Source organism: Mustelus asterias, chromosome 16 (genome assembly GCF_964213995.1).
Source record: "Mustelus asterias chromosome 16, sMusAst1.hap1.1, whole genome shotgun sequence".
In the NCBI taxonomy this organism is placed as follows: Eukaryota; Metazoa; Chordata; class Chondrichthyes; order Carcharhiniformes; family Triakidae; genus Mustelus; species Mustelus asterias.
Window position 1 is genome coordinate 93,261,988 of NC_135816.1, and position 24,494 is coordinate 93,286,481.

The window sequence follows — 24,494 nt, forward strand, 5'->3', positions numbered from 1 at the left end:
GTTTCATCTGAGTGCTCCGCTTTCCTACCACAGTCCAAAAATGTGCGGGTTAGGTTGATTGGCCGTGTTAAATTGCCCCTTAGTGTCCTGGGATGCGTTGGCTAGAGAGATTAGCGAGGTATATATGTAGGGGATAGAGCGTTGGTGGGATTGTTGTCGAATTGCCTCCTTCTGCAGTGTAGGGATGCTATGATTCCGTGATAGATGTCGGAGATCAGAGCTAAAGACAGAAGGCTGAATAATACGAATTTGCACCTACTGCGGGTTCTCAACCCCCGGAAGTCGGCGGCAATCCAGCTTCGGGGCCCTCCTTCGGTGCGGGCGCCACAATATGATAATTGCCTCCAATTAGCGGCAAATAGAAATGGAGCTTTGCAGTGCAGAAAGTGGCCCTTTGGCCATTCATGTCTGCGCCGACCCTCAAGCACCTATCTATTTTGTTCCCATTTTTACTATCCGTAGCCTTTTATACTACGGCGTTTCAAGACCAGTTACAGACTTGCAACCTGTCCAAAGACTGCTGAAAGGCGGGACGTACAGTATGGCAAGCTGCGGGATCCCCAGCAAGATAATAACAAGCTTTCAAATGGCGCGCTAGTAGTTGAAATTGCTGGGGACCGCAAATAAGCAGACCCTGCAGCTGATAGCGTTGGTAGTTTTAATAACCGGCCTTACAACCTTGCCCCGCAGAAAAATTATCCTCACTAACCTGTCACAAGAAGATGAGAATGTTGACTGTATCATTGCACTGTGGTTGGTTAACATACTTGACTTTTGAATTATTATTTAAATTAGGCCAGCTGATTCCCAACCTCTTGACCCGCCCGCCAGCCACGTTATCGAAAACAGGCGCGATGACCTCGTAACAACCGCCATGATCACTCCCCATGATTCAGTCCGCAGGGCGGGGAGAGCTCCAGACCGTGGAGCGCTAATTTCAGTCAAAAAGATCCACCCAAAATTGTTGAGTTTTTCCACCACTTTCTGTTCTCGAGTTCGCGTTCCCTTGTTCTGCTGTCCAACATCACGTTATGTGGGTAACTGTCAACGTATTTTATGATTTCGTTCCTTTGATCCATCTTGAATGTTTTCTCCAGACAAATTCGCCACACGAATACATTTTAAATATTTATTTTTGTTTGCACCTGTGGTGTCCGCAGAGTTGCTGAATGTTCTAACGTGTTCAGATGGTTAAGTTTAGCTTTTCATTCGTTGTTCTCACTGGAAAGACGGAGGATGTGGGGAGACCTAATAGAGGTGTATAAAATTATGAAAGGCATAGATAGGGTGAACGGTGGGAAGCTTTTTCCCTGGTCGGTGGTGACGTTCTCGATGGGTCATAGGTTCAAGGTGAGGGGGGGAGGTGAGGGGGGGAGGGGGGAGGTTTAACACGGATATCAGAAGGACATGTTTTACACAGAGGGTGGTGGGGGCCTGGAATGCGCTGCCAGGCAAGTTGGTGGAGGCGGGCACACTGGGAACGTTTAAGACTTATACAGATAGCCACATGAACGGAGTGGGAATGGAGGGATACAAATGAATAGTCTAGTTTGGACCAGGGAGCGGCGCGGGCTTGGAGGGCCGAAGGGCCTGTTCCTGTGCTGTATTGTTCTTTGTTCTTATTCTTGCTGAAACTTACAACCTTAATTAATCAAGTGAAAATTTAGAAGCAAATTTTTGACTGAATGCATATGATTATAGTAGCAAGCAGACAACGAACACCATCCTTAAAACTTGATGTTTATTTTAAATTAATCGTGCTGTGCTCTCAAAATGAAATATATCTATGCAAGTAAACGTGATCAATTTCATTCCAATACGCATCGATTTTTAACTCAGTTACTGAAAGCTCGGGGAAAAAGGCCATGTAAATTTCGCGGGATTGTGCATTTCGAAATGTAGCTGTTCCTTCAGATCTGAGAACCATTACGAGGATAAATTACTGGATACGTTGATGTATATGAGGGTGAATCGTTGAATTGATTCTGATGGGACGATATTGCCTCTGGAAAGGATTGAAAGCTCTCTCATACTAAGTGGCGCCCCAAGTCAGATGTTGGTGATGCAAAAGAGCAAACAGCGAAGAAAGTAAGCTCCCCTGATGGATCTACGAGTTAGGTGGGGGGGGGGGGGGGGGGGGGGATGTTGTGCTTGGGAGGGGGGAGATGGGATGATCATGGAATGGGCTAGTTTGGAGGATATGGTAACTTTAAATGTAGCAACCAGACTATAAAATGAAGTACAATTTCAAACCAGTCGCCCGTGACAATTCTCTCCAAACTTTCAATCCGAATGACCCATGTCCCGATCAATATCAAGTGAGTGTAACAAGAAGAAACGGTGCTACATTAATTTATGGTGAAAGTGTTATTGTACTCTTCCGCGACGTGTTTTACAGGTTGCTAAATGGATCCGATAGAGCATATGATTAGTGTGATACTGCACTCAACAGTGTACATGTCTCTAATTTACAAGATGCTGGAAATGCGATTGTAATGACTAGAGAAGAGGTATTCGATTTACAGGCTGGATTTGTACAATTTTTTGATCAACAGACATGCAGCTGATTTCGTGATGACCAGATGATTCATTACGATGGTTATAGACTCAGCGGTGACCATGGGCACTAACGAGCAGCCTGGGCCTGGCGAGAAGTCTGACTCATCTCGAGAGTCCGTCTCACGTGTCGTGACATGTGCCGTTTCATTGAACACAATGGACTCAGACTCAGTCGTCACGTTGAAACTAGTCTCAGGGGTCATAATGGAAATACCCTCATGGGTTACGATGTTTTTAGACCCAATGCTTATGACGGACTGTTCCGTCGCCTCACTGATTCCGAGAGGCACAGTCTCAGTGCTTACTTTCTGTCCAATCCCTGTGGTCACGGCATGTACAGACTCACTGGTGTTCTTTGCAATCATGCTAGTTACGAAGGATACAACGTCACCGGTCATAATGGGCGAAGTCGCATGCGTCACCTTGAGCATAGTTTCATTTGTCATGACGGATGCAATGTGCCGTGCCAGGGTGGGCATAGTAGACAAAGCCTGACTGGTTCCTGTTGGCACAATCTCACTGATTACGATATATGTGGTTCTACGAGTCGCGATGGGCAACATTTTGGGCACTGCTTCGCTCTTCATGATCAGTACAACCTTACTGTCCACATTGCGTACTGTCTCACTGTTCCAAGAAACCATTATTTTGGGCAGACTTGAAGCCATTAACGATGGTATGGGATTTGGAGTGCTGCCTACTGAACTGGGGAATAACGATTTTCGAGCAAGTGAAAAAGTTTCCGTTGACATGGGCTGAATAGACGATAGAGGTCTAGTTGGAATGCTCAAGGACGTGGGGGGCGGTTCAATGGGTTGACTCAAAATTCTGGAGTTGCTAAATGGTGAAGCTGTTGTTCCGGTTTGATTCGGAAAACTGTTGGTCGTCGAAAACGCTGTAGTCATAGTTGTCACTGAGTAAAATTAGAAACGTAAAATATAGAGATTATTAGTGGTAACAGAGAGCGGCATTGGCAATTACTAAAATACACACAGTCATACAAAGAACAAAGAACAAAGAACAATACAGCACAGGAACAGGCCCTTCGGCCCTCCAAGCCCGCGCCGCTCCCCGGTCCAGGATTGAATCCTGAATCCAGGATCCCCGCCCAATTTTCCAGCCTATCTACATACCAATATCCTATCCACCGAGCTGTCCCTCACAGCTACGATGCTTTGTTCATTACAACCTATTAACTTACCCCCACCCCCCCATTCCAGACCATGTGATCTCCAGGGAGAGGCGAAAACCCAGAGTGAAAAACCCCAGGGCCAATATGGGGAAAAAAAAATCTGGGAAATTCCTCTCCGACCCCCTGAGGCGATCGAAACGAGTCCAGGAGATCACAATGGCCCCGATCGGAAAATGCTTCCCAACCCTAGTCATTTCCACTTCCACGAACACCATATGAATTCCCTGCCCCCGAGACAGGTTCCCAACTATCCGCAGTCTCACTCTGTACTGGCACCAGCAAGATGATTGTAGAATGAAGCCTTGAAACGAGAAACCAGGAACAATTAGCCCGCGCCGCTCCCTGGTCCAAACTAGACCACTCTTTTGTATCCCTCCATTCCCACTCCGTTCATATAGCTGTCTAGATAAGTCTTAAACGTTCCCAGTGTGTCCGCCTCCACCACCTTGCCCGGCAACACATTCCAGGCCCCCACGACCCTCTGTGTGAAATATGTCCTTCTGATATCTGTGTTAAACCTCCCCCCCTTCACCTTGAACCTATGACCCCTCGTGAACGTCACCACCGACCCGGGGAAAAGCTTCCCACCGTTCACCCTATCTATGCCTTTCATAATTTTATACACCTCTATTAAGTCTCCCCTCATCCTCCGTCTTTCCAAGGAGAACAATCCCAGTTTCCCCAATCTCTCCTCATAACCAAGCCCCTCCATACCAGGCAACATCCTGGTAAACCTCCTCTGTACTCTCTCCAAAGCCTCCACGTCCTTCTGGTAGTGTGGCGACCAGAACTGGACGCAGTATTCCAAATGCGGCCGAACCAACGTTCTATACATCTGCAACATCAGACCCCAACTTTTATACTCTATGCCCCGTCCTATAAAGGCAAGCATGCCATATGCCTTCTTCACCACCTTCTCCACCTGTGACGTCACCTTCAAAGATCTGTGGACTTGCACACCCAGGTCCCTCTGCGTCTCTACACCCTTTATGGTTCTTCCATTTATCGTGTAGCTCCTCCCTACATTATTCCCACCAAAATGCATCACTTCGCATTTATCAGGATTGAACTCCATCTGCCATTTCCTTGCCCAAATTTCCAGCCTATCTATATCCTTCTGTAGCCTCTGACAATGTTCCTCACTATCTGCAAGTCCTGCCAGTTTTGTGTCGTCCGCAAACTTACTGATCACCCCAGTTACTCCTTCTTCCAGATCATTTATATAAATCACAAACAGCAGAGGTCCCAATACAGAGCCCTGCGGAACACCACTAGTCACAGGCCTCCAGCCGGAAAAAGACCCTTCCACTACCACCCTCTGTCTTCTATGACCAAGCCAGTTCTCCACCCATCTAGCCACCTCCCCCTTTATCCCATGGGATCCAACCTTTTTCACTAGCCTACCATGAGGGACTTTGTCAAATGCTTTACTAAAATCCATATAGACAACATCCACGGCCCTTCCTTCGTCAACCATTTTGGTCACTTCTTCAAAAAACACCACCAGGTTCGTGAGGCATGACCTCCCCCTCACAAAACCATGTTGACTATCGTTAATGAGTTTATTCCTTTCTAAATGCGCATACATCCTATCTTTAAGAATCTTCTCCAACAACTTCCCCACCACGGACGTCAAGCTCACCGGCCTATAATTACCCGGGTTATCCTTCCTACCCTTCTTAAATAACGGGACCACATTGGCTATCCTCCAATCCTCTGGGACCTCACCTGTGTCCAGTGACGAGACAAAGATTTGCGTCAGAGGCCCAACGATTTCACCTCTCGTCTCCCTGAGCAGCCTTGGATAGATTCCATCAGGCCAGGTCCATAATTGATAACTATTCTACACCACGTCTACTACCCAATAGTGCTGAGATTAATAGAGTCGAATTTATGGTGGTGCATAGAGAAATACATTAAGCTATCAAGCAACCTATAATTTATTGTCAGCCTTGGGCACTTATCAACACGGCCTGTAACTTTGATAGATATACTCCAGGTCAGATTGGATGAAAGTCACAACTCAAGTGAAAACAGTGCACGCGAGTGAACATCACGTAGATAACTACATTCGTCAAATTTCATGTAGCAGTGAGGCCACTAACATGGCTCAGGCTTCCAATTATTACCGCTCCAAACAAAATACGAAACGAACATAAAATCTTGCATGCCATTGAACGAATATGCATAATCATCTCTTTTATGCTTTTGCAAACGCCACAAGACCATCTCGTAAAAATGGACAATGTTTGAAAAGTACGAGGTACTCGTTGCCATTGCAAGTGCATATCCTCGAAGATTAACAAATGTATTGATGTTTTTTTTCTTCTGGGACGGACTAACAAGGCACGAGTCATGGTTGCCAAGGTTGGACTTAAAGATAACTTCAGTCTCTCAACCATTTGGTTGACCGAAGTAAGAACAAAATACTGACGATCTTCGAAATAGGAAATTTTAAGGAGCAGGAAGTTCTGGTAGTACTCAGCATCCTGCCAGCATCCGCAGAGAGAAGATTTAACATTTCGAGGAAAATATAACTTCTTCAAATCTGTTCGACTGATAACTGCTCTCAGGACTTATCTCGGAAAACAGCAGTTTACATCAATGGAACATCACATATTTAGGAAGGGGGCCTGTCGCTACATTCTCAATTGGAAGGGACAATCGTGCCGGGCGTCCCGTTGTTGGCCAGCTCCAAAGAAAAAAAAACTCTGTAATGAACAGTAATGAACAGAAAAAAATGTTGCGTCTTCTGTAAGCGATCTAGTATCTACCAAGCTCAACTTGCTGCCACCTGGACTTAAGGGCCGGCACTTAGGATCGCGAATCTGCACATTCGTTCGTTTGTTTTCAAGTTCAGAACTGTAATGAAAACTGCCAGAAAGTCTGTTCCTGTTTAAGCTTCTGATTCTCCTTGAACTCATTTGATTTATGTTCCTTTTTAATCGTTTTCATTTACATTTAACATGGGGGCAAAAAGCTAAAGTCAGCAAACGAGAACAACATTTTAGATATTACGTTCCAGGCTGCGCTGTCTGATGGGACAAGCGAAACTTTTGAAAGGGCAAGTTTCAAACATAAAGTCGATGCATAAATAATTCGTGTTTAGTGCTCGTCTATGTAAATAAAATGGTTCGTTGACTATTGGATAACCATTTAAATGAACGTGAGTGGACACCAAGAACTCTATGGTCTTTGTGTGCTTTATCTGGTCATGCAAAATTATATTCCATGACTTTATCGAACATTTCGTCTTCATGGTATGATTTTGAATCCTAACACTATAGTATCTTTGTGCTAACTTCGCGCAACAAACGAGGGATTTCTGATGCTGGGCACACAAAGAATGGAACCTGGCCAATATTCTTTCCGTTCCTGCATGGGTGGATTCTGTTAAAACCGCCACGTTTTATCTTATTAAACACATTTTAGAGAACTGTTCAACCAAAGAATTGTGAATGTGTTCTCAATTTCTGAATGTATGGAGAAGCAACGCAGGCAAAACACAGACATGCATGATATTATGCTATACAAAAAGAAGCGGAAAATTGGACGAAATAGACAGTTTCAACAGTAAACAATAGTCCTGCACCATTGAATATGTCGAATTTTACCCTTCCTCCATGTTTAATCTGGTCCGTTGTCGGATACTTACCTTTATATGTAGGACAGCCAACACCGTTCACGTCCAGGTAACTCTTTCCTCCCAGGGCTCTTGCGACCTGTGAAACAGTTCTAAGATTTTCTAAGTTTCCTTGAGAAAATTCATGCACCATTTTCTGCAGGGATTTGCTGCAATTATAGGCACGCGATGTCTGCACGTTAATGTTTTCTGTCAGAGCCGAGAGCATAATAACAAAAAAAGTATCATCCATTAGAAAATGATATATGGAATTTACCTGAGCAAAACACGCATGCATTCTGTTGGATGGCATTGCAGCATAAAGTAACATGCATTTATAATGGAAGAAATGAACAAGAGGATGCAAGATCACCCTTGTACATGTTAAACCATTGTACAGGGAAATATCCACTGCTGGCGGCTCTCTGGACCGCCTGAAATAAAATTAATTTAAAGTATGTGGCCGCAACACTTGTAGCACTCTGCCAGTCAGCCATAGTCTATTTAGATTACACTTACTAATCGTTATACACCTATGTTCTCCATGTCACTGAAAGATTGAAGAAGCGCAGTCGAAGGCGTAACAGTCCTTGACAGGAAAGTTTCCGAAGACATGACTGTTTATCCGTTAGGATAGACTGGACCTGGGATCTGGGGGAAAGGCGTGTGTCGATTCTTCGTAACGAATAGAGAAAACTGAAAAGCGACGACTGCTTACGTGATGCAGCGATAAGTGCATTGACCATTTGGGCCAAATGACTCATGTGCTGTAAATTCTGCAGAATGTTTGGGAACGATTGCCCGTAGAAACCGTCATTGCGGTAATATCAAATAAAAAGTGAAAAATTGCAAATATTCAGAAGACTTGACACCTGTGGAGTGAAGAAATAACGTTAATCTTTCCGTTGGGTGACCGCTCATCTGAACAGATAGTCATCTACCTGAAACTTTAACCTTTTATTAAATCCTGTCTCTCTCTTCCCAGATGCTTTTCAAACGCAAACGCACGTCCAGTACTTATTGTTTTTATTTCAATTTTCCCGTAGCTGAATATTTTGCGTTTTCAAACTTTCAATTTTATTTATCAGCTCTTCACAGACGTTTGCTACATTGAGTATTAAGTCAGTTGGCACACTTTGGAGTAACTGGTAACTCTACTTTAAGTAATGGTGACAAATGTGTAATTAGCCCATGAAGTAACACGGTCGTCCTATCCACAAAGACAGCAGTGGGAAAGGAAATATGTGTTAATCATCAGCAATTATTCCTGTTGAACCACCTTCGCCGTCAGCAACATGTAAAATTACCCTTTAATTCACATTCAAACAAACCACTCAGCCCATGAGGTGCTACCGATCCGTAAACGCTGCACTTTGGTTGGCGTTGAACCTCATTCGATTATGTCCAGAACACATTTAGCAATATCTGAGATCTATTTCTTTATTTTGTTTGGGTTAACGTAGGAATGAAAGGTCGCCAATAACTAATTTCACTGTGCTACAATTAAATATGTATCCTCACTATCACGTTAACTGCATAGCCAGACCCGTGGTGCTCAAGCTCCCGATGGTCCCGTCCTCTCGCACTTTACTGAGAATCCACTTGATAATTCGCATTAAAGCCTTTCCAATCTCAAGGCGAGATCTACCTCTTGGTTGTTGCGAGTTTATCAAACATCGCAGAGTAAGTGCAGCGGTGGCCATTGTATCTGCAACGTGTGAAACAATTACATATATGAGCATTTGTTACGACAGAGCGATGGTACAATCTGAAGGGAAAACGATGTCTTGTTCTCTTCACGCAGCGAATCGCCATAATCTCAGTTAATCTGTTTGATAATTTGCTGAAAACATCTGCAATAATGCCTATTGAAAATAGACTTGAATGTATCATTTAAAAACAACTAGATAGGCGAGCACCATCGTGGAATTAATTAAGGTCACGTTCAAATAATCACAAGTACAATAAGAATAACTTCCTTTTACCTAGCTTGATGCTTCCATAACATCGTAAATTCACAAGGGATAAACAGTCCTTGAAATCACCGGCAAAAGCATATCTCCCGAATTTGATCTATATTTTACTCTCAGTACAGTAACCAATTACGCCCTCTTTCGCTCAAGTTTACCAATTCCTGACAAAAAGCTGTATGGAGTTGCCAAACCTGGAGAGCTGCAAAGGCATTAAATAGGAATTAAACTGGACGTAGTGAATACAATATTGGGATGATGAAACGCGGTTTGGAATAAACATTTCAGGGGTTAAATCTGACATGGACAGGGTGGGAATGCAGGTGTCATCACATTTTTGAATGATCATAACCTCTCCATGTAAGGCTAATTTCGCTAAATTAACGTGCCATACTCGTGCAAACACAGGTTACCCCTCTCCAAAATCAACTCAAAGCTGATCTTTCGGAACTACAAATTTAACGGGATACATACTTACCGACAGTGAATTCTCCTCCATGTTGAGCGATCTTCCTGAGATGAACTCGGGCGAAATTATGAATGACAAAACTATGAATATATTCCTGCTCCTGACATAGTGCCAAAATTGCCAGGCTAACTTCATTAAATGTCTTCAGAGAATATCTAGTGGTTTCTAAGAAAAAATAACACACTGTGTCAGATGTAAGTGTTAGTTATGTGCTCCACATCTGGCAAATAGTTAGTCGCGATGTGAGAATCCCGCGCGAGTTCATGCTGGTTGGCTTCTGCTTGTTAGAAACCTGGTCCAATATTAAAGCACTGAATCAGAACTGATTTTTCATTTTCACATCACCCCACTCCACACCCTCCTCCACCCCCGCCGCCCCCCCCCCCCACCCGTCGCCCCAACCACGACCCCCGCTATCGTAAATCATCTGAAAATGTCAGCTTAACTATAATCAAATGTATTTTCCCACTTGTCTAAACTTGTCTACAATACATTAATGTCAGGCTCCTCATTTCATCCTAGTAGGACCAAATTCCTCATTCTCAGCATTAATCAGGCGGACAAGTGTCCCTTGAATTTTCGATTAGATTTAATATTGACTAGCTCAAATCTGTAGCCCTAGATATAATCTCGTCCGCAATTGGATATAATGTTCCATCTTCATTACGATATCACCTTCCATTATTATCTGGTCCAGGGGAAAAGGCCTAAATCTGTTCACGTTATTTAAATTAATAAAACCGATAGACATAGATATGCAAACGCACATCCAAGTGTTTTAGTGCATGAACGTCACAGACCTTTTGGAGTAACTGTCACTGGCGCCTTGTACAAAGTTGAACAAACATCTGGCTGGCGGTCTTGTAGCGCAGTGGCTTAAATCTGGGCTACAATTTCCGTGTTCGAGGCCCAACTCAGGACTTAATCACAATGGACGCTATGCGCATAGCATGGCCGAATATATTGATTATCAGCCGACCAATCCATTCATTAGATCTTATGGTAGGCGGTAAGAGCGGCAGCGTTTCCTGGTCAGGTATACTAGAGACGTCCACGGAAAACCACTGCAGTACTTTGCCAAGCATAATTTTGGACCAATCAAATGGAAGTCCATGATCGCCAACATCTTCTCATTTGCATGGAATCTGAAGGATGGGGAAGTATCTGGTTTTTCGCAGTGTTTGAGCTAATAGAAGTGATAAAGACTGCGATAAGGGTTATTTTGGCTATCACGATGACAACCGTCAAATTAGACGTAAATGGGTTTGCATGTTTAAGGGCAAACAGCATTGTGATGGGACGGCCGAAACCATCTGTGATTTAAATGAGGAGATGAGTAGAGATTGGATGAGGAGGGATTGGATTATTTAACATGGGGGACAAAGATGAAGAATACAATGCGTTGTATATGATCTGTATACATGGTGACTGCGATCGGATTTGTTTCATGGGGCAGGGTACGTGCTGATGAGGAAACGTGCCGGAATATTATAGGAACATTTGAAGAGTTTGATAGAAATGATAATAAACACAATATAGGCAGACACAGAATGTTAAGAGAACACCTTTAGCATCACTTACAAGGTGGATTGGAGGTTATAGAAGTTGATACAGAATGAGATTCTAATTGTAGTAAAGCCAATTCGATCAGATGATGTTGACGCAATTGCTGAAGATTATAACCGGCTCAGAATGTCAATTTAGAATGCTGGGAGTTTGGGATAAGGAATTTCACTTGCATAGATTGAACACATTGCAATTGCAATTGATAATTGTGCCATTGGTTCTTTCATTTGTGTTAGACCTAATAAAGTATTACAACTCCAACTATCCTGTGTTCATCTTTGTAAAATCATTTCTCAATGTGCTGTATAGCCCGGAACGCTTAATTTGCAGCTGTGATTTTTCAGTGGCCGTATTTCCTCTGACAGATTTGAGCATCATAAGTAGTTAAGCGTTGCTGAAGAAGGAAAGGAAGTTAGCCCAACTTTGGAAAATAAACTTGTTGAAGACTGCGGGCTGCATTATGTTTTGTTAAAGGCGAATGTTAATCTGTATGCAAGGAAAATGTCTGCGGCACGAGCCTATGCAGTTACCGTTAGAATATGGCATCGTGGATCCTTCATGTATTCCTCTGTACAGAGACTTGCGAAGCATCGCCACCAGATTCACCTCCTTATTCCGGGCTGAGATCTTGGCTGCGTTCCAACATGAGGATCTAAATGCTAAGATGTAGAAAGCCATCAGGTCTATGGGAAAGATTTCACCTGTGGAAGAGTAAAAAAAAATATCTATTTCTGACTGGGTCGTTAAATAACTTAAATGATATTAATAAAATATAAATGATGCTATCAATGATCATCAGCAGAAGTGTAAACATATTTTGTGGACCGTGAATTGGTGACGATGTGAGGATGGTTTTGGGATAGGTTGAAGGACTGGAGACATTAACTGACAGAAAAAATTGGAGGATTTGCCAAAGGGAGTTAAAATTGGGCAAGTTACGAAACAAATGATGGGGCAAGAGGAGGTGCAAGCAGCGGAACAATGAACAGTTGCCGTTATAATAAAATAGAGAATACAATCGTAACATGCGAACATGCTGCCCCCCTCGAATATTTCACTATTTTCCATTTTGCACGTCAGATTTTTAGTATCCATTGTATTTTATTATGTTTTTTCATGAAGACTTTACTTTCAGTTGATACACATTCCGCCTCTCAGTCTCAGGACCCATGTTTAGTTGAGCATTGTTTTGGTAAAAAAAAACATGATACAAACGGCTGTATTTTCTACCAATTATTGTGAATTAGCGAAACCATGGAAAAGATTAGACAATTTCGGCGAAACAAAGTGCACAGTCGTATTTTAGAAATAACGATGGAGTTAATAGTCGCTTTCCCAACAGAAATATTCTTAACAAGTAGTGGCATAACCACAGTTGTCTATGTCATGGCTATGCATTCCATCTTGTGTCCAACGGATTATCGATCTTCTCTATAAAGGATTAGTGGCTAAGCTTCATTCGCCGTAAGCCTGATAGGCAAGCAGATCCCCCACTCCCCTGTCACGCCCTCTTTATTTCTGTAACTGACATTGAGTTATTTATCTCCAGGGGCTAATGATTGGAATTGTAGCATTGGAACTGCTGGACGATAGAGGCGCAGGTCACACGAGGTTTTCCTGAAAACCTCACCAATAGTCGCAAGAAACGTTAATGGTTTGCTGTCTAACAATAAAAATCGATATACGTATATGCATTTGTCTATAACAGCTCCATTCACAAGTAGGGGGCATCCCTGTTGTCGGGAGTTTTGTTAACCATTATTCGAAGTCAGCTGACCTTGGCAATCCTGCTATGCATATTGGTTGTAACATCGAAAATTACAACAGTGCCGCATCCTAAATTGTCGCGTCCTAATATCAGAGGAATATGACCTGAAGAGATGTTGGACTATAAATTGCTTCCCTAAAATTACTGAAATATTCTTAGATCCCAGTGTCCGTAATCAATAATAATTTAACAGCCATTTATTATACCAATACTAAAGATTCTGTATTAGATAATAGATTAATTCTTACCTGTCGTAACCTTTCTAACAGCTATCTCACTCAGCCATCGAAGACATGTTCGTTCCAGCTGCAAATCATGGTCAATCCCCAGGCGCAAGGCAATGAACGCACCGGGGTGTGGATTCGCAAGTCGATCGCTCAGTTTCCTCTTTATGCTCCTCAAAATTGATGTCTGCTGATTATCAGGAGTCACTGAAACCCATAACCTAATAATTAATTGACAGCCCAGCAAGTAATATTCAAATGGAAATAACTCTGAAGGTGCTTGGGGAAAATGAGAAGATAAAAAATGGCCAGTGAACACAGTAACTAGAAACACACGTTGAGAAAATAAATTGCTACAAACATCTGTGAGGACATTAACAACTTTCGGGGAGACATCGATAAACTGGTGTAATGGAAAAAATAGCATAGTTTAAGTTTAATGTTGAGAAGGATTGAACGATGCATTTCGTATCGAAAAATATGAGGTGAAATATAGTAATAAAATGAAATTTTGCAATTGTAATAGAATTGCGCATACACTAGTCTTTGAGGAGACGATATGTACTAATGAAGAATGAACTGACGGAAATTGGAGTGACTACAAAAGAAACAATGTGTGATAAATATTTATAAAGCTTCCTCTGTTGGCGTATTGTGTCCAATTATGCTAACCACGCTTTGAGATTTTAAATCTGCCCGATTTTAACTGTTTAAGCGGTTTGATTTTAAATGGGTCAACATTTGACCGTAATCTCGTCCTTTCTAATGCTCAAAGAGGATTCATCAGAATGCTAACCGGGAACTAGGGCTACGTTTATGTCGAGAAATTAGATGAACAGCGAATATTGTCCTGAGATATAAGAAGGTTAAACTAATATTTAATAGAAGTGTTGGAAACGTCATAGCATGAGAAACGCAATTCAAGCGAAGCTCTTTGCACCGGTAGAAGTGTTTGTAATGGAACTTTGATTTATTTGAAAGAAGAACAATTCACGCAGTGAAGTGGTTACGTCGGGCAAGTGCATTCTGAAAGATGGCTGGGAATATTTTCAATGGTTGCTTAAAAATACATGGGAATTGCATATGTGCCTGAAGAGGAAATTAGAGCACAGATTTGGGAAAAGGTGACTCAGTGAAATAAATAGAAAGAACACTGTGTGCTGAATGGCCTCCTTATGCACTGCCAAATTATTGGGTTATTTAAGACGTGATTCGAAATTTCAAACGGGTTTAACAAAACGACAAATAATCGCTCTTGCTTGAAACACTGGAACGTTACAAAAACATGTCGCACTTACTACATTGTTCAGTTTCTGCCACGTAAGAGACACTGAAGAGAACGGGCATGCTCACCAGAAGCATGATTTTCCGCGAACTACAGACCTTGAGTCACGTCCTGCTGATTCAATGTTGTGGACTTTAACCTTGTTTAAAACTGAACGTTTTATCTCAGTAGGTGGTTGGTGTTTTGACACAATGATCGGAGGTGGGTTTTGAGCATGAAGTGGTGAAACATTCTGACGCAGTACCAGGCAACTGGCCATTCCCGGAACGTCTGCTCCATACCGACTGGGAATACCAGCGCCAAACATTGCGAAATGTGGGATTTTAACTGTTTCTCAACTAAAACTTTTGAACTACTTATCTTTTTACATTGTTCTGCGCTGGCTATAGGAAAGCTGGCAATGGATGACATTTTAGAAACAATAGGGATAATTGTGTTGTGGGAAATTCTTTTAGGTTGCCTGATTAATTTAAACACTTTTCATTAAACATTTCGTTTCACAAAGACAAAAAAAAGTTTATTCAGTTCAATTAAATTCTTCAATTAAACTAGTTTTTATTAAAACATTGAAACGTTAGAATCAAAAACATTAGAAATTAATAATATTCAGGCAAACATACAATTAGGACAAGACAAATCTCATTTTGGCCAAAATGGGAGATCTATATTTCGAGCTATGCAGCTAATGCGCTAGCAGGCTTTCACAAAAGATCTCAGATTTCATGCCAAAAAAGTAGAATAGTTATACTTTTTATCAGATTAATCTGCCCAACACTAAATTAACAGAAATTTTATTCACTCACTAATCTGTCAATCTACTGACGACATGTCTTTCAATCAATAATTCTTTGACACCTTCAGATATAATTCTGTCATTCGTCAGTCTGTTTTACGGATATTTCCTCCCAAAGATGGCTTCTGATGATTCAGCATTTTCTCTAACCAATTTAAACCGGTTCTATTGAAGGAACGTTTATCTATTAGACTTATTTCCGCCGGCTTAGATATGCATTGGTAATTTACTTTGTTGCATTATTATGACGGGAATGCCCCCGCCAATTAGGAGTGTCCCCTGTCAATTAGGAGTCTCCCTGTGAATTCGGTACGCCCACTGTCAATTGGGAGCGCCCTCTGACAATTGGGAGTGCCAATGTCAGTTAGGAGTGCAGCCTGTCAATTAGGAGTGCCCCCCGTCAATTAGGAGCGACCCCTGTCGATTAGGAGTGCCGCTGTCAATTAGGGGTGCCCTCTGTCTATTAGGGGTGCGTTCTGTCAATTAGGAGTGCCCCCTATCAATTAGGAGTGAACCCTGTCAATTAGGAGTGCCTCTGTCAATTAGGGGTGCCCCCTGTCTATTACGGGTGTCCCCTGTCAATTTGGAGTGTCCCCTGTCATTTAGGAATATCCCCCTGTCAATGAAGTGTGCTCCCTGTCAATTAGGAGTTATTAGCAGTGCCCCCTGTCAATTAGGAGTGACCCCTGTCAATTAGGAGCACTCCTGTCAATTAGAAGTGCCTTCAGTCAATTAGGGGTGCCCTCTCTCAATTAGGAGCGCGACGTGTCAATTGGGAGTGTCCCCTTGCAATTAGGAGTGTTCCCTGTCAATTTGGAGTGTACCCTGTAAATTAGGAGTGCCCCTGTCAATTAGGATCGCCCCCATCAATTAGGAGAGCTCCTTGTCAATTAGGAGAGCGCCCCCATCAATTAGGAGAGCGCCTTGTCAATTAGGAGAGCGCCCCCATCAATTAGAAGAGCTCCTTGACAGTTAGAAGAGCTCCTTGTCAATTAGGAGTGCCCCCGTCAATTAGGAATGCCCCTGTCAATTAGGAGTCTCCCTGTGAATTCGGGGCACCCACTGAATATTCGGAGTGTTCCCTGGCAATTAAGAATTCCCCTGTCAATTAGTGCTGCCCCCTGTCAATTAGGTGCGCCCCCTGTCAATTCAGAGCGCCCCCTGTCAAGTAGGAGGGCGAACGTCAGTTAGGAGTACCCCCTGTCAATTTGGAGTGCCGCCTGCCAATTAGGAGTGTCCCCTGTCAATTAGAAGTGACCCCTGTCAATTAGGAGTACTCCGGTCAATTAGAAGTGCCTTCAGTCAATTTGGGGTGCCCTCACTCAATTAGGAGTGCCACCTACCAATTAGGAGTGCACCCTGTCAATTCGGTGAGCCCCCTGTCAATTCGGAGTACTCCTGTCAATTAGGAGTACTCCTGTCAATTAGAAGTGCCTTCAGTCAATTTGGGGTGCCCTTACTCAATTAGGAGTGCCCCCATCAATTAGGAGTGCTCCTTGTCAATTAGGAGAGCTCCTTGTCTATTAGGAGTGCCCCCACCCCGTCAATTAGGAATGCCCCCCGTCAATTAGGAATTCCCCTGTCAATTAAGAGTGTCCCCTGTTAATTAGGAGTCTCCCTGTGAATTAGGAGCGCCCACTGAAAATTAGGAGTGCTCCCTGACAATTAAGAATGCCCCTGCCAATTAGGAGTACCCCCTGTCAATTAGTGGTGCCCCCAGTCATTTAGGAGTGCCCACTGTCAATTGGGAGCGCCCCCTGTCAACTAGGAGTGCCAATCTCAGTTCGGAGTTCCCCCTATAAACTAGGAGTGACCCATGTCAATTAGGGGTGCCCCCTGTCAATTAGGAGTGCCCCCTGTCAATTGAGAGCGCCGCCTGTCTATTTGGAGAGCTCCTTGTCAATGAGCATAGCTCCTTGTCAATTAGGAGTATCCCCTGTCAGTTTGGAGGCAAGCCTTTCAATTAGGAGTGCCCCTGTCAATTAGGAGTGGCCTCTGTCAAATAGGAGTGCCCCCTGTCATTTAGGCATGCCCTCACTCAATTAGAAGCGCCCCCTGTCAATTAGGAGTGACCCCTGTCTAATTGGAGAGCACCTTGTCAATGAGCAGAGCTCCTTGTCAATTAGGAGAATCCCTTGTCAATTAGACTGACCGTGTCAATTAGGAGTGACCACTGTCAATTAGGAATGCTCCTTTCAATTAGGAGTGCCAATGTCAATTAGGGGTGCCCTCTCTCAAATATGGGCGCCCCCTGTCAATTAGGAGTGCTCCCTGTCGATTAGGAGTATCCCCTGTAAATTAGGAGTGCGCCCTCTCAATTAGGAGTGCCCCCGTCAATTAGGAGAGCTCCATGTCAATTCGGAGAGCTCATTGCCAATTAGGAGTGGCCCCCGTCAATTTGGAATGCCCCCCCCCCCCCCGTCAATCTGGAATGCCCCCGTCAATTAGGAGAGCCCCCTGTCAATTAGGAGTCTCCCGTGAATTAGGAGCATTCACTGAAAATTAGGAGTGTACCCTGTCAATTAAGAATGCCCCTGTCATTTAGGAGTACACCCTGTCAATTAGTGGTGCCCCCAGTCATTTAGGAGTGCCCACTGTCAATTGGGAGCGCCCCCTGTCAACTAGGAGTGCCAATCTCAGTTCGGAGTTCCCCCTATAAACTAGTAGTGACCCATGTCAATTAGGGGTGCCCCCTGTCAATTAGGAGTGCCCCCTGTCAATTGAGAGCGCCGCCTGTCTATTTGGAGAGCTCCTTGTCAATGAGCATAGCTCCTTGTCGATTCGGAGTGTCCCCTGTCAGTTTGGAGGCACGCCTTTCAATTAGGTGTGCCCCTGTCAATTAGGAGTGCCCTCTGTCAAATAGGAGTGCCCCCTGTCATTTAGGCATGCCCTCACTCAATTAGAAGCGCCCCCTGTCAATTAGGAGTGACCCCTGTCTAATTGGAGAGCACCTTGTCAATGAGCAGAGCTCCTTGTCAATTAGGAGTATCCCTTGTCAATTAGACTGACTGTGTCAATTAGGAGTGACCCCTGTCAATTAGGAATGCTCCTTTCAATTAGGAGTGCCAATGTCAATTAGGGGTGCCCTCTCTCAAATATGGGCGCCCCCTGTCAATTAGGAGTGTTGCCTGTCAATTAGGAGTGTTCCCTGTCGATTAGGAGTATCTCCTGTAAATTAGGAGTGCGCCCTCTCAATTAGGAGTGCCCCCGTCAATTAGGAGAGCTCCATGTCAATTCGGAGAGCTCCTTGCCAATTAGGAGTGCCCCCCGTCAATTTGGAATGCCCCCCCCCCTTCAATCTGGAATGCCCCCGTCAATTAGGAGAGCCCCCTGTCAATTAGGAGTCTCCCGTGAATTAGAAGCATTCACTGAAAATTAGGAGTGTACCCTGTCAATTAAGAATGCCCCTGTCATTTAGGAGTACACCCTGTCAATTAGTGGTGCCCCCAGTCATTTAGGAGTGCCCACTGTCAATTGGGAGCGCCCCCTGTCAACTAGGAGTGCCAATCTCAGTTCGGAGTTCCCCCTGTTAATTAGGAGTGACCCATGTCAATTAGGGGTGCCCCCTGTCAATTAGGAGTGCCCCCTGTCAATTGGGAGCGCCCCCTGTCTATTTGGAGAGCTCCTTGTCAATGAGCATAGCTCCTTGTCAATTAGGAGTATCCCCTGTCAGTTTGGAGGCAAGCCTTTCAATTAGGAGTGCCCCTGTCAATTAGGAGTGGCCTCTGTCAAATAGGAGTGCCCCCTGTCATTTAGGCTTGCCCTCTCTCAATTAGAAGCGCCACCTGTCAATTAGGAGTGACCCCTGTCTAATTGGAGAGCACCTTGTCAATGAGCAGAGCTCCTTGTCAATTAAGAGTATCCCTTGTCAATTAGACTGACCGTGTCAATTAGGAGTGACCCCTGTCAATTAGGAATGCTCCTTTCAATTAGGAGTGCCAATGTCAATTAGGGGTGCCCTCTCTCAAATATGGGCGCCCCCTGTCAATTAGGAGTGTTGCCTGTCAATTAGGAGTGTTCCCTGTCGATTAGGAGTATCTCCTGTAAATTAGGAGTGCGCCCTCTCAATTAGGAGTGCCCCCGTCAATTAGGAGAGCTCCATGTCAATTCGGAGAGCTCCTTGCCAATTAGGAGTGCCCCCCGTCAATTTGGAATGCCCCCCCCCCCCCGTCAATCTGGAATGCCCCCGTCAATTAGGAGAGCCCCCTGTCAATTAGGAGTCTCCCGTGAATTAGAAGCATTCACTGAAAATTAGGAGTGTACCCTGTCAATTAAGAATGCCCCTGTCATTTAGGAGTACACCCTGTCAATTAGTGGTGCCCCCAGTCATTTAGGAGTGCCCACTGTCAATTGGGAGCGCCCCCTGTCAACTAGGAGTGCCAATCTCAGTTCGGAGTTCCCCCTGTTAATTAGGAGTGACCCATGTCAATTAGGGGTGCCCCCTGTCAATTAGGAGTGCCCCCTGTCAATTGGGAGCGCCCCCTGTCTATTTGGAGAGCTCCTTGTCAATGAGCATAGCTCCTTGTCAATTAGGAGTATCCCCTGTCAATTTGGAGGCACGCCTTTCAATTAGGAGTGCCCCTGTCAATTAGGAGTGCCCTCTGTCAAATAGGAGTGCCCCCTGTCATTTAGGCATGCTCTCTCTCAATTAGAAGCGCCCCCTTTCAATTAGGAGTGACCCCTGTCTAATTGGAGAGCACCTTGTCAATGAGCAGAGCTCCTTGTCAATTAGGAGTATCCCTTGTCAATTAGACTGACCGTGTCAATTAGGAGTGACCCCTGTCAGTTAGGAATGCTCCTTTCAATTAGGAGTGCCAATGTCAATTAGGGGTGCCCTCTCTCAAATATGGGCGCCCCCTGTCAATTAGGAGTGTTGCCTGTCAATTAGGAGTGTTCCCTGTCGATTAGGAGTATCCCCTGTAAATTTGGAGTGCGCCCTCTCAATAAGGAGTGCCCCCGTCAATTTGGAGAGCTCCATGTCAATTCGGAGAGCTCCTTGCCAATTAGGAGTGCCCCCCGTCAATTTGGAATGCACCCCCCCCCCTGTTAATCTGGAATGCCCCCGTCAATTAGGAGAGCCCCCTGTCAATTAGGAGTCTCCCGTGAATTAGGAGCATTCACTGAAAATTAGGAGTGTAGCCTGTCAATTAAGAATGCCCCTGTCATTTAGGAGTACACACTGTCAGGCAGTGGTGCCTCCTGTCAATTAGGAGCGCCCCCTGTCAATTGGGAGCGCCCCTTGTCAATTGGTAGTGCCAATGTCAGTTGGGAGTGCTCCCCGTCAATTAGGAGTGCCCCCTGTCAATATGGAGTGACCCCTGTCACTTAGGAGTGCCCCCTGTCAATTAGGGGTGCCCCGCTGTCTTTAGGTTCCTCCACGTCCCGTGGCCAACAGCCCATGGAAAGTGGAGGAACGGATATGTCAGGAGATTCTGGATATGGGCAGAGAAAATAGGGTTGTTGTAGTGGGAGACTTCAATTTCCCTGGTATAGACTGGAAAGTGCTTCGGGCTGGGGGTCTGGACGGGGAGGAATTCGTAAAATGCGTACTGGAAGGTTCTTTGGAACAGTGTGTAGATAGCACAACTAGAGAAGGAGTTATACTGGATCTAGTTCTGGGAAATGAGCCCGGTCAGGTCGTCAAAGTTTCGGTAGGGGAACATGTGGCAAATAGTGAACATAACTCTGTTTACTTTTGTATAGTAATGGACAAGGACGAGTGTTGTCCGAAGGGTAGGGGGCTAGATTGGGGGAAGGCTAACTATCGCCGGATTAGGCAGGAATTGGTGACCGTTGATTGGGAGAGGCTGTTTGGGGGTCTGCCATGTGAGAATCTTTTAAGGAACAGTCGATAAGCCTGCAAGACAGGCATGTGCCTGGAAAAATGAAGGATAGGAAAGGTAGGATTCGAGAGCCGTGGATAACCAGGAAAATTGAGGATCTGATCAAAACGAAAGGAGAGGCGTACGTTAGGTCCAGGCAACTGAAAACAGATGCAGCTCTGGAGGAATACAGAGAGAGTAGTAAAGAACTCAAACAGGGAGTTAGAAGGGCAAAAAGAGGTCACGAAATGTTCTTGATGGACAAGATTAAGGAGAATCCTAAAGCATTTTATTCATATGATAGGAACAAACGAGTTGTCAGGGAAAAAGTCAGACCTCTCAGGAACAAAGGAGGGGAATTATGCTTAGAACCCAAGGGAATAGGGGAGATCCTAAATGAAGACATTGCATCGGTATTCACAAAGGAGAGGGACTTGTGACTGGGAATGTCTCAGAGGGAGGTGTTGACCCAGTATATAGAATCTCCATCACAAGGGAGGAAGTGTAAGGTTTTTTAGGTAACATTAAAACTGACAAATCCCCAGGGCCTGATGGCATCTATCCTAGACTGCTCAGGGAGACAAGAGATGTCATTGCTGGGCCTCTGACGGAAATCTTTGTCTCTTCATTGGACACAGGTGAGGTCCCTGAGGATTGGAGGATAGCGGATGTGCTACCGTTATTTAAGAAGGGTAGCAGGGATAACCCAGGTATTTATAGGCCAGTGAGCTTGACGTCCGTAGGAGGGAAGTTGTTGGAGAGGATTCTTCGAGACAGGATTTCTGCGCATTTAGAACGGAACAATGTCATTAGTGACAGACAGCATGGTTTTGTAAGGGGGAGGTCGTGCCTTACAAATTTGGTGGAGTTTTTTGAGGAAGTGGCAAAAACTGTTGACGAAGCAAGGGCCATGGATGTCGTCTATATGGATTTCAACAAGGCATTTGACAACGTCCCTCGTGGCAGGTTGGTTAAGAAGGTTAAGGCTCATGGGATACAAGGAGATGTGGCTAGATGGGTAGAGAACTGGCTTGGCCACAGGAGACAGAGGGTAGCAGTCGAAGGGTCTTTTTCCGGCTGGAGGTCTGTGACCAGTGGTGTTCCACAGGGCTCTGTACTGGGACCTCTGCTTTTGTGATATGTATAAGTGACTTGGAAGAAGGTGTAACTGATGTTATCAACAAGTTTGCGGATGACACGATGGCTGGACTTGCGGATAGCGATGAACATTGTCGGACAATACAGCAGGATATAAGTAGGCTGGAAAATTGGGCGGAGAAATGGCAGATGGAGTTTAATCCAGATAAATGCGAAGTGATGCATTTTGGAAGAACTAAAGTAGGGGGGAGTTATACAATAAATGGCAGAGCCATCAAGAGTATAGAAACACAGAGGGACCTAGGCGTGCAAGTTCTCAAATCCTTGAAGGTGGCAAAACAGGTGGAGAAGGTGGTGAAGAAGGCATATGGTATGCTTGCCTTTATAGGATGGGGTATAGAGTATAAAAGCTAGAGTCTGATGTTACGGCTGTATCGAACGCTGGTTAGGCCACATTTGGAGTACTGCATCCAGTTCTGGTCGCCGCACTACCAGAAGGACGTGGAGAAGGTTTACCAGGATGTTGCCTGGTATGGAGGGTCTTAGCAATGAGGAGAGATTGGGTAAGCTGGGCTTGTTCTCCCTGGAAAGTCGGAGAATGAGGGGAGACCTAATAGAGGTGTACAAAATTATGAAGGGTATAGATAGGGTGAACAGTGAGAAGCGTTTTTCTATGTCTAAGGTAACGATCACGAGGAGCCACGGGCTCATGGTGAGAGGGGCGAGGCATAACTCAGATAGCAGAGGGACGATTTTTACACAGAGAGTGGTGGGGGCCTGGAATTCGCTGCCAAGTAGGGTGGTGGAGGCAGACACGCTGGCATCGTTTCAGACTTACCTGGATAGTCACATGAGCAGTCTCGGAATGGAGGGATGCAAACGAATGGTCTCGTTAGACCAATGAGCGGACCAGGCTTGGAGGGCCGAAGGACCTGTTTCCTGTGCTGTACTGTTCTTTGTTCTTACTTATTTGTTAGTTGTGCCCCCTGTCAATTAGGAGTGCCCCCTGTCAATTAGGAATGCCCCCTGTCAATTAGGAGTGCCCCTGTCAAATAGGAGTGACCCCTGTAAATTAGAAGTGCTCCCTGTCAATTTGGAAAAGCTCCTGTCAATTAGTAATGCGCCCTGTGAATTATGAGTGCCGCCTGTCAATTATGAATGCCCCCTGTCAATTAGGAAGGACCCCTTTCAATAAGGAGTGCACCCTGTCAATTTGGAGGCGCTCCTTTCAATTAGGAGTGCCCCTGTCAAATAGGAGTGGTCCCTGTCAAATAGGTTTGCCCCCCGTCAATTAGGAGTCCCCCCTGTCAATTCGGAGGCATGACTTTCAATTAGGAGTGCCTCCTGTCAAATAGGAGTGGCCCCTATCTATTAGGAGTGCCCCTGTCAATTAGGAGTGGCCCCTAACATTTACGAGCGCCCCCTGTCAATTAGGAGTGCCCCCTGTCAATTAGGGATGCCCTCTCTCAATTAGGAGCGCCCCCGTTAATTAGAAGTGCCCACTGTCAATTAGGAGAGCACATTGTCAATTAGGAGAGCTCCTTGTCAATTAGGACTGCCCCCTGTCAATTAGAGTGTCCCTATCAATCAGGAGTGCCCCCTGTCAATTAGGGGTGCCCTCTCTCAATTAGGTGCGCCCCCTGTCAATTAGGAGTGTCCCCTGTCAATTAGCAGTGCCCCCTGTGAATTAGGGGTGGCCCCTTCAACCAGGGGGGGGCCCCGTCAATTAAAGTTGGCCCTGTCAACTAGGGATGGCTCCGTCAATCAGGGATGCCTGGGTTAATTATGTACCAGTGTCAACTAGGAATGCCCCCGATCAATTATGAGTTCCATCTGTCAATTCTCGGTGCCCCTGGTCAATTTGGAATGACACAATCTCGATTTGGAATGCCCCCTATTTTCATTTGGAGTTATCCCATCTCAATTTGGAGTGCCCTCTATCTCAATTAGCAATGCCTCTGACAATTAGGAGTATCCCCGATCAATTAGGTGCGCACCTCCCCATAAATTAGGAGTGCCTCTGTCAATTAGGAGAGTCCCCTATTAATTAAGAATGCCCCCTTTCAATTAGCAGTGCCCCCTGTCAATGAGGAGTGCCCCCTCAATTGGGAATATCCCCTGCCAAT

General features: G+C 44.8%; 1 protein-coding gene across 1 annotated transcript; it reads right to left on the reverse strand.

Moving 5' to 3' along the window:
* Positions 1 to 3,396: 3,396 nt before the first annotated feature.
* Positions 3,397 to 14,717, reverse strand: LOC144505397 (cobalamin binding intrinsic factor-like). Its single transcript, XM_078231509.1, has 8 exons — positions 14,669 to 14,717; positions 13,395 to 13,577; positions 11,909 to 12,079; positions 9,822 to 9,977; positions 8,920 to 9,081; positions 7,407 to 7,583; positions 5,898 to 6,042; positions 3,397 to 3,472 (listed from the first exon to the last, which is right to left on the reverse strand). Exons 1-8 carry the CDS (start codon positions 14,715 to 14,717, stop codon positions 3,397 to 3,399), a joined length of 1,119 nt encoding a protein of 372 aa, XP_078087635.1.
* Between the last annotated feature and the right edge of the window lie 9,777 nt (positions 14,718 to 24,494).

Coding starts and splice junctions, on each gene's coding strand:
- LOC144505397 (XM_078231509.1), bottom strand. CDS start 14,717: ATGCCCGTTCTCTTCAGTGTCTCTTACGTGGCAGAAACTGAACAATGT. Junction 7,584..8,919: donor CGGGAGCTTGAGCACCACGG/GTCTGGCTATGC, acceptor CGGCTCTGACAG/AAAACATTAACGTGCAGACA. Junction 3,473..5,897: donor CAAGATTTTATGTTCGTTTC/GTATTTTGTTTG, acceptor AATTTTACTCAG/TGACAACTATGACTACAGCG.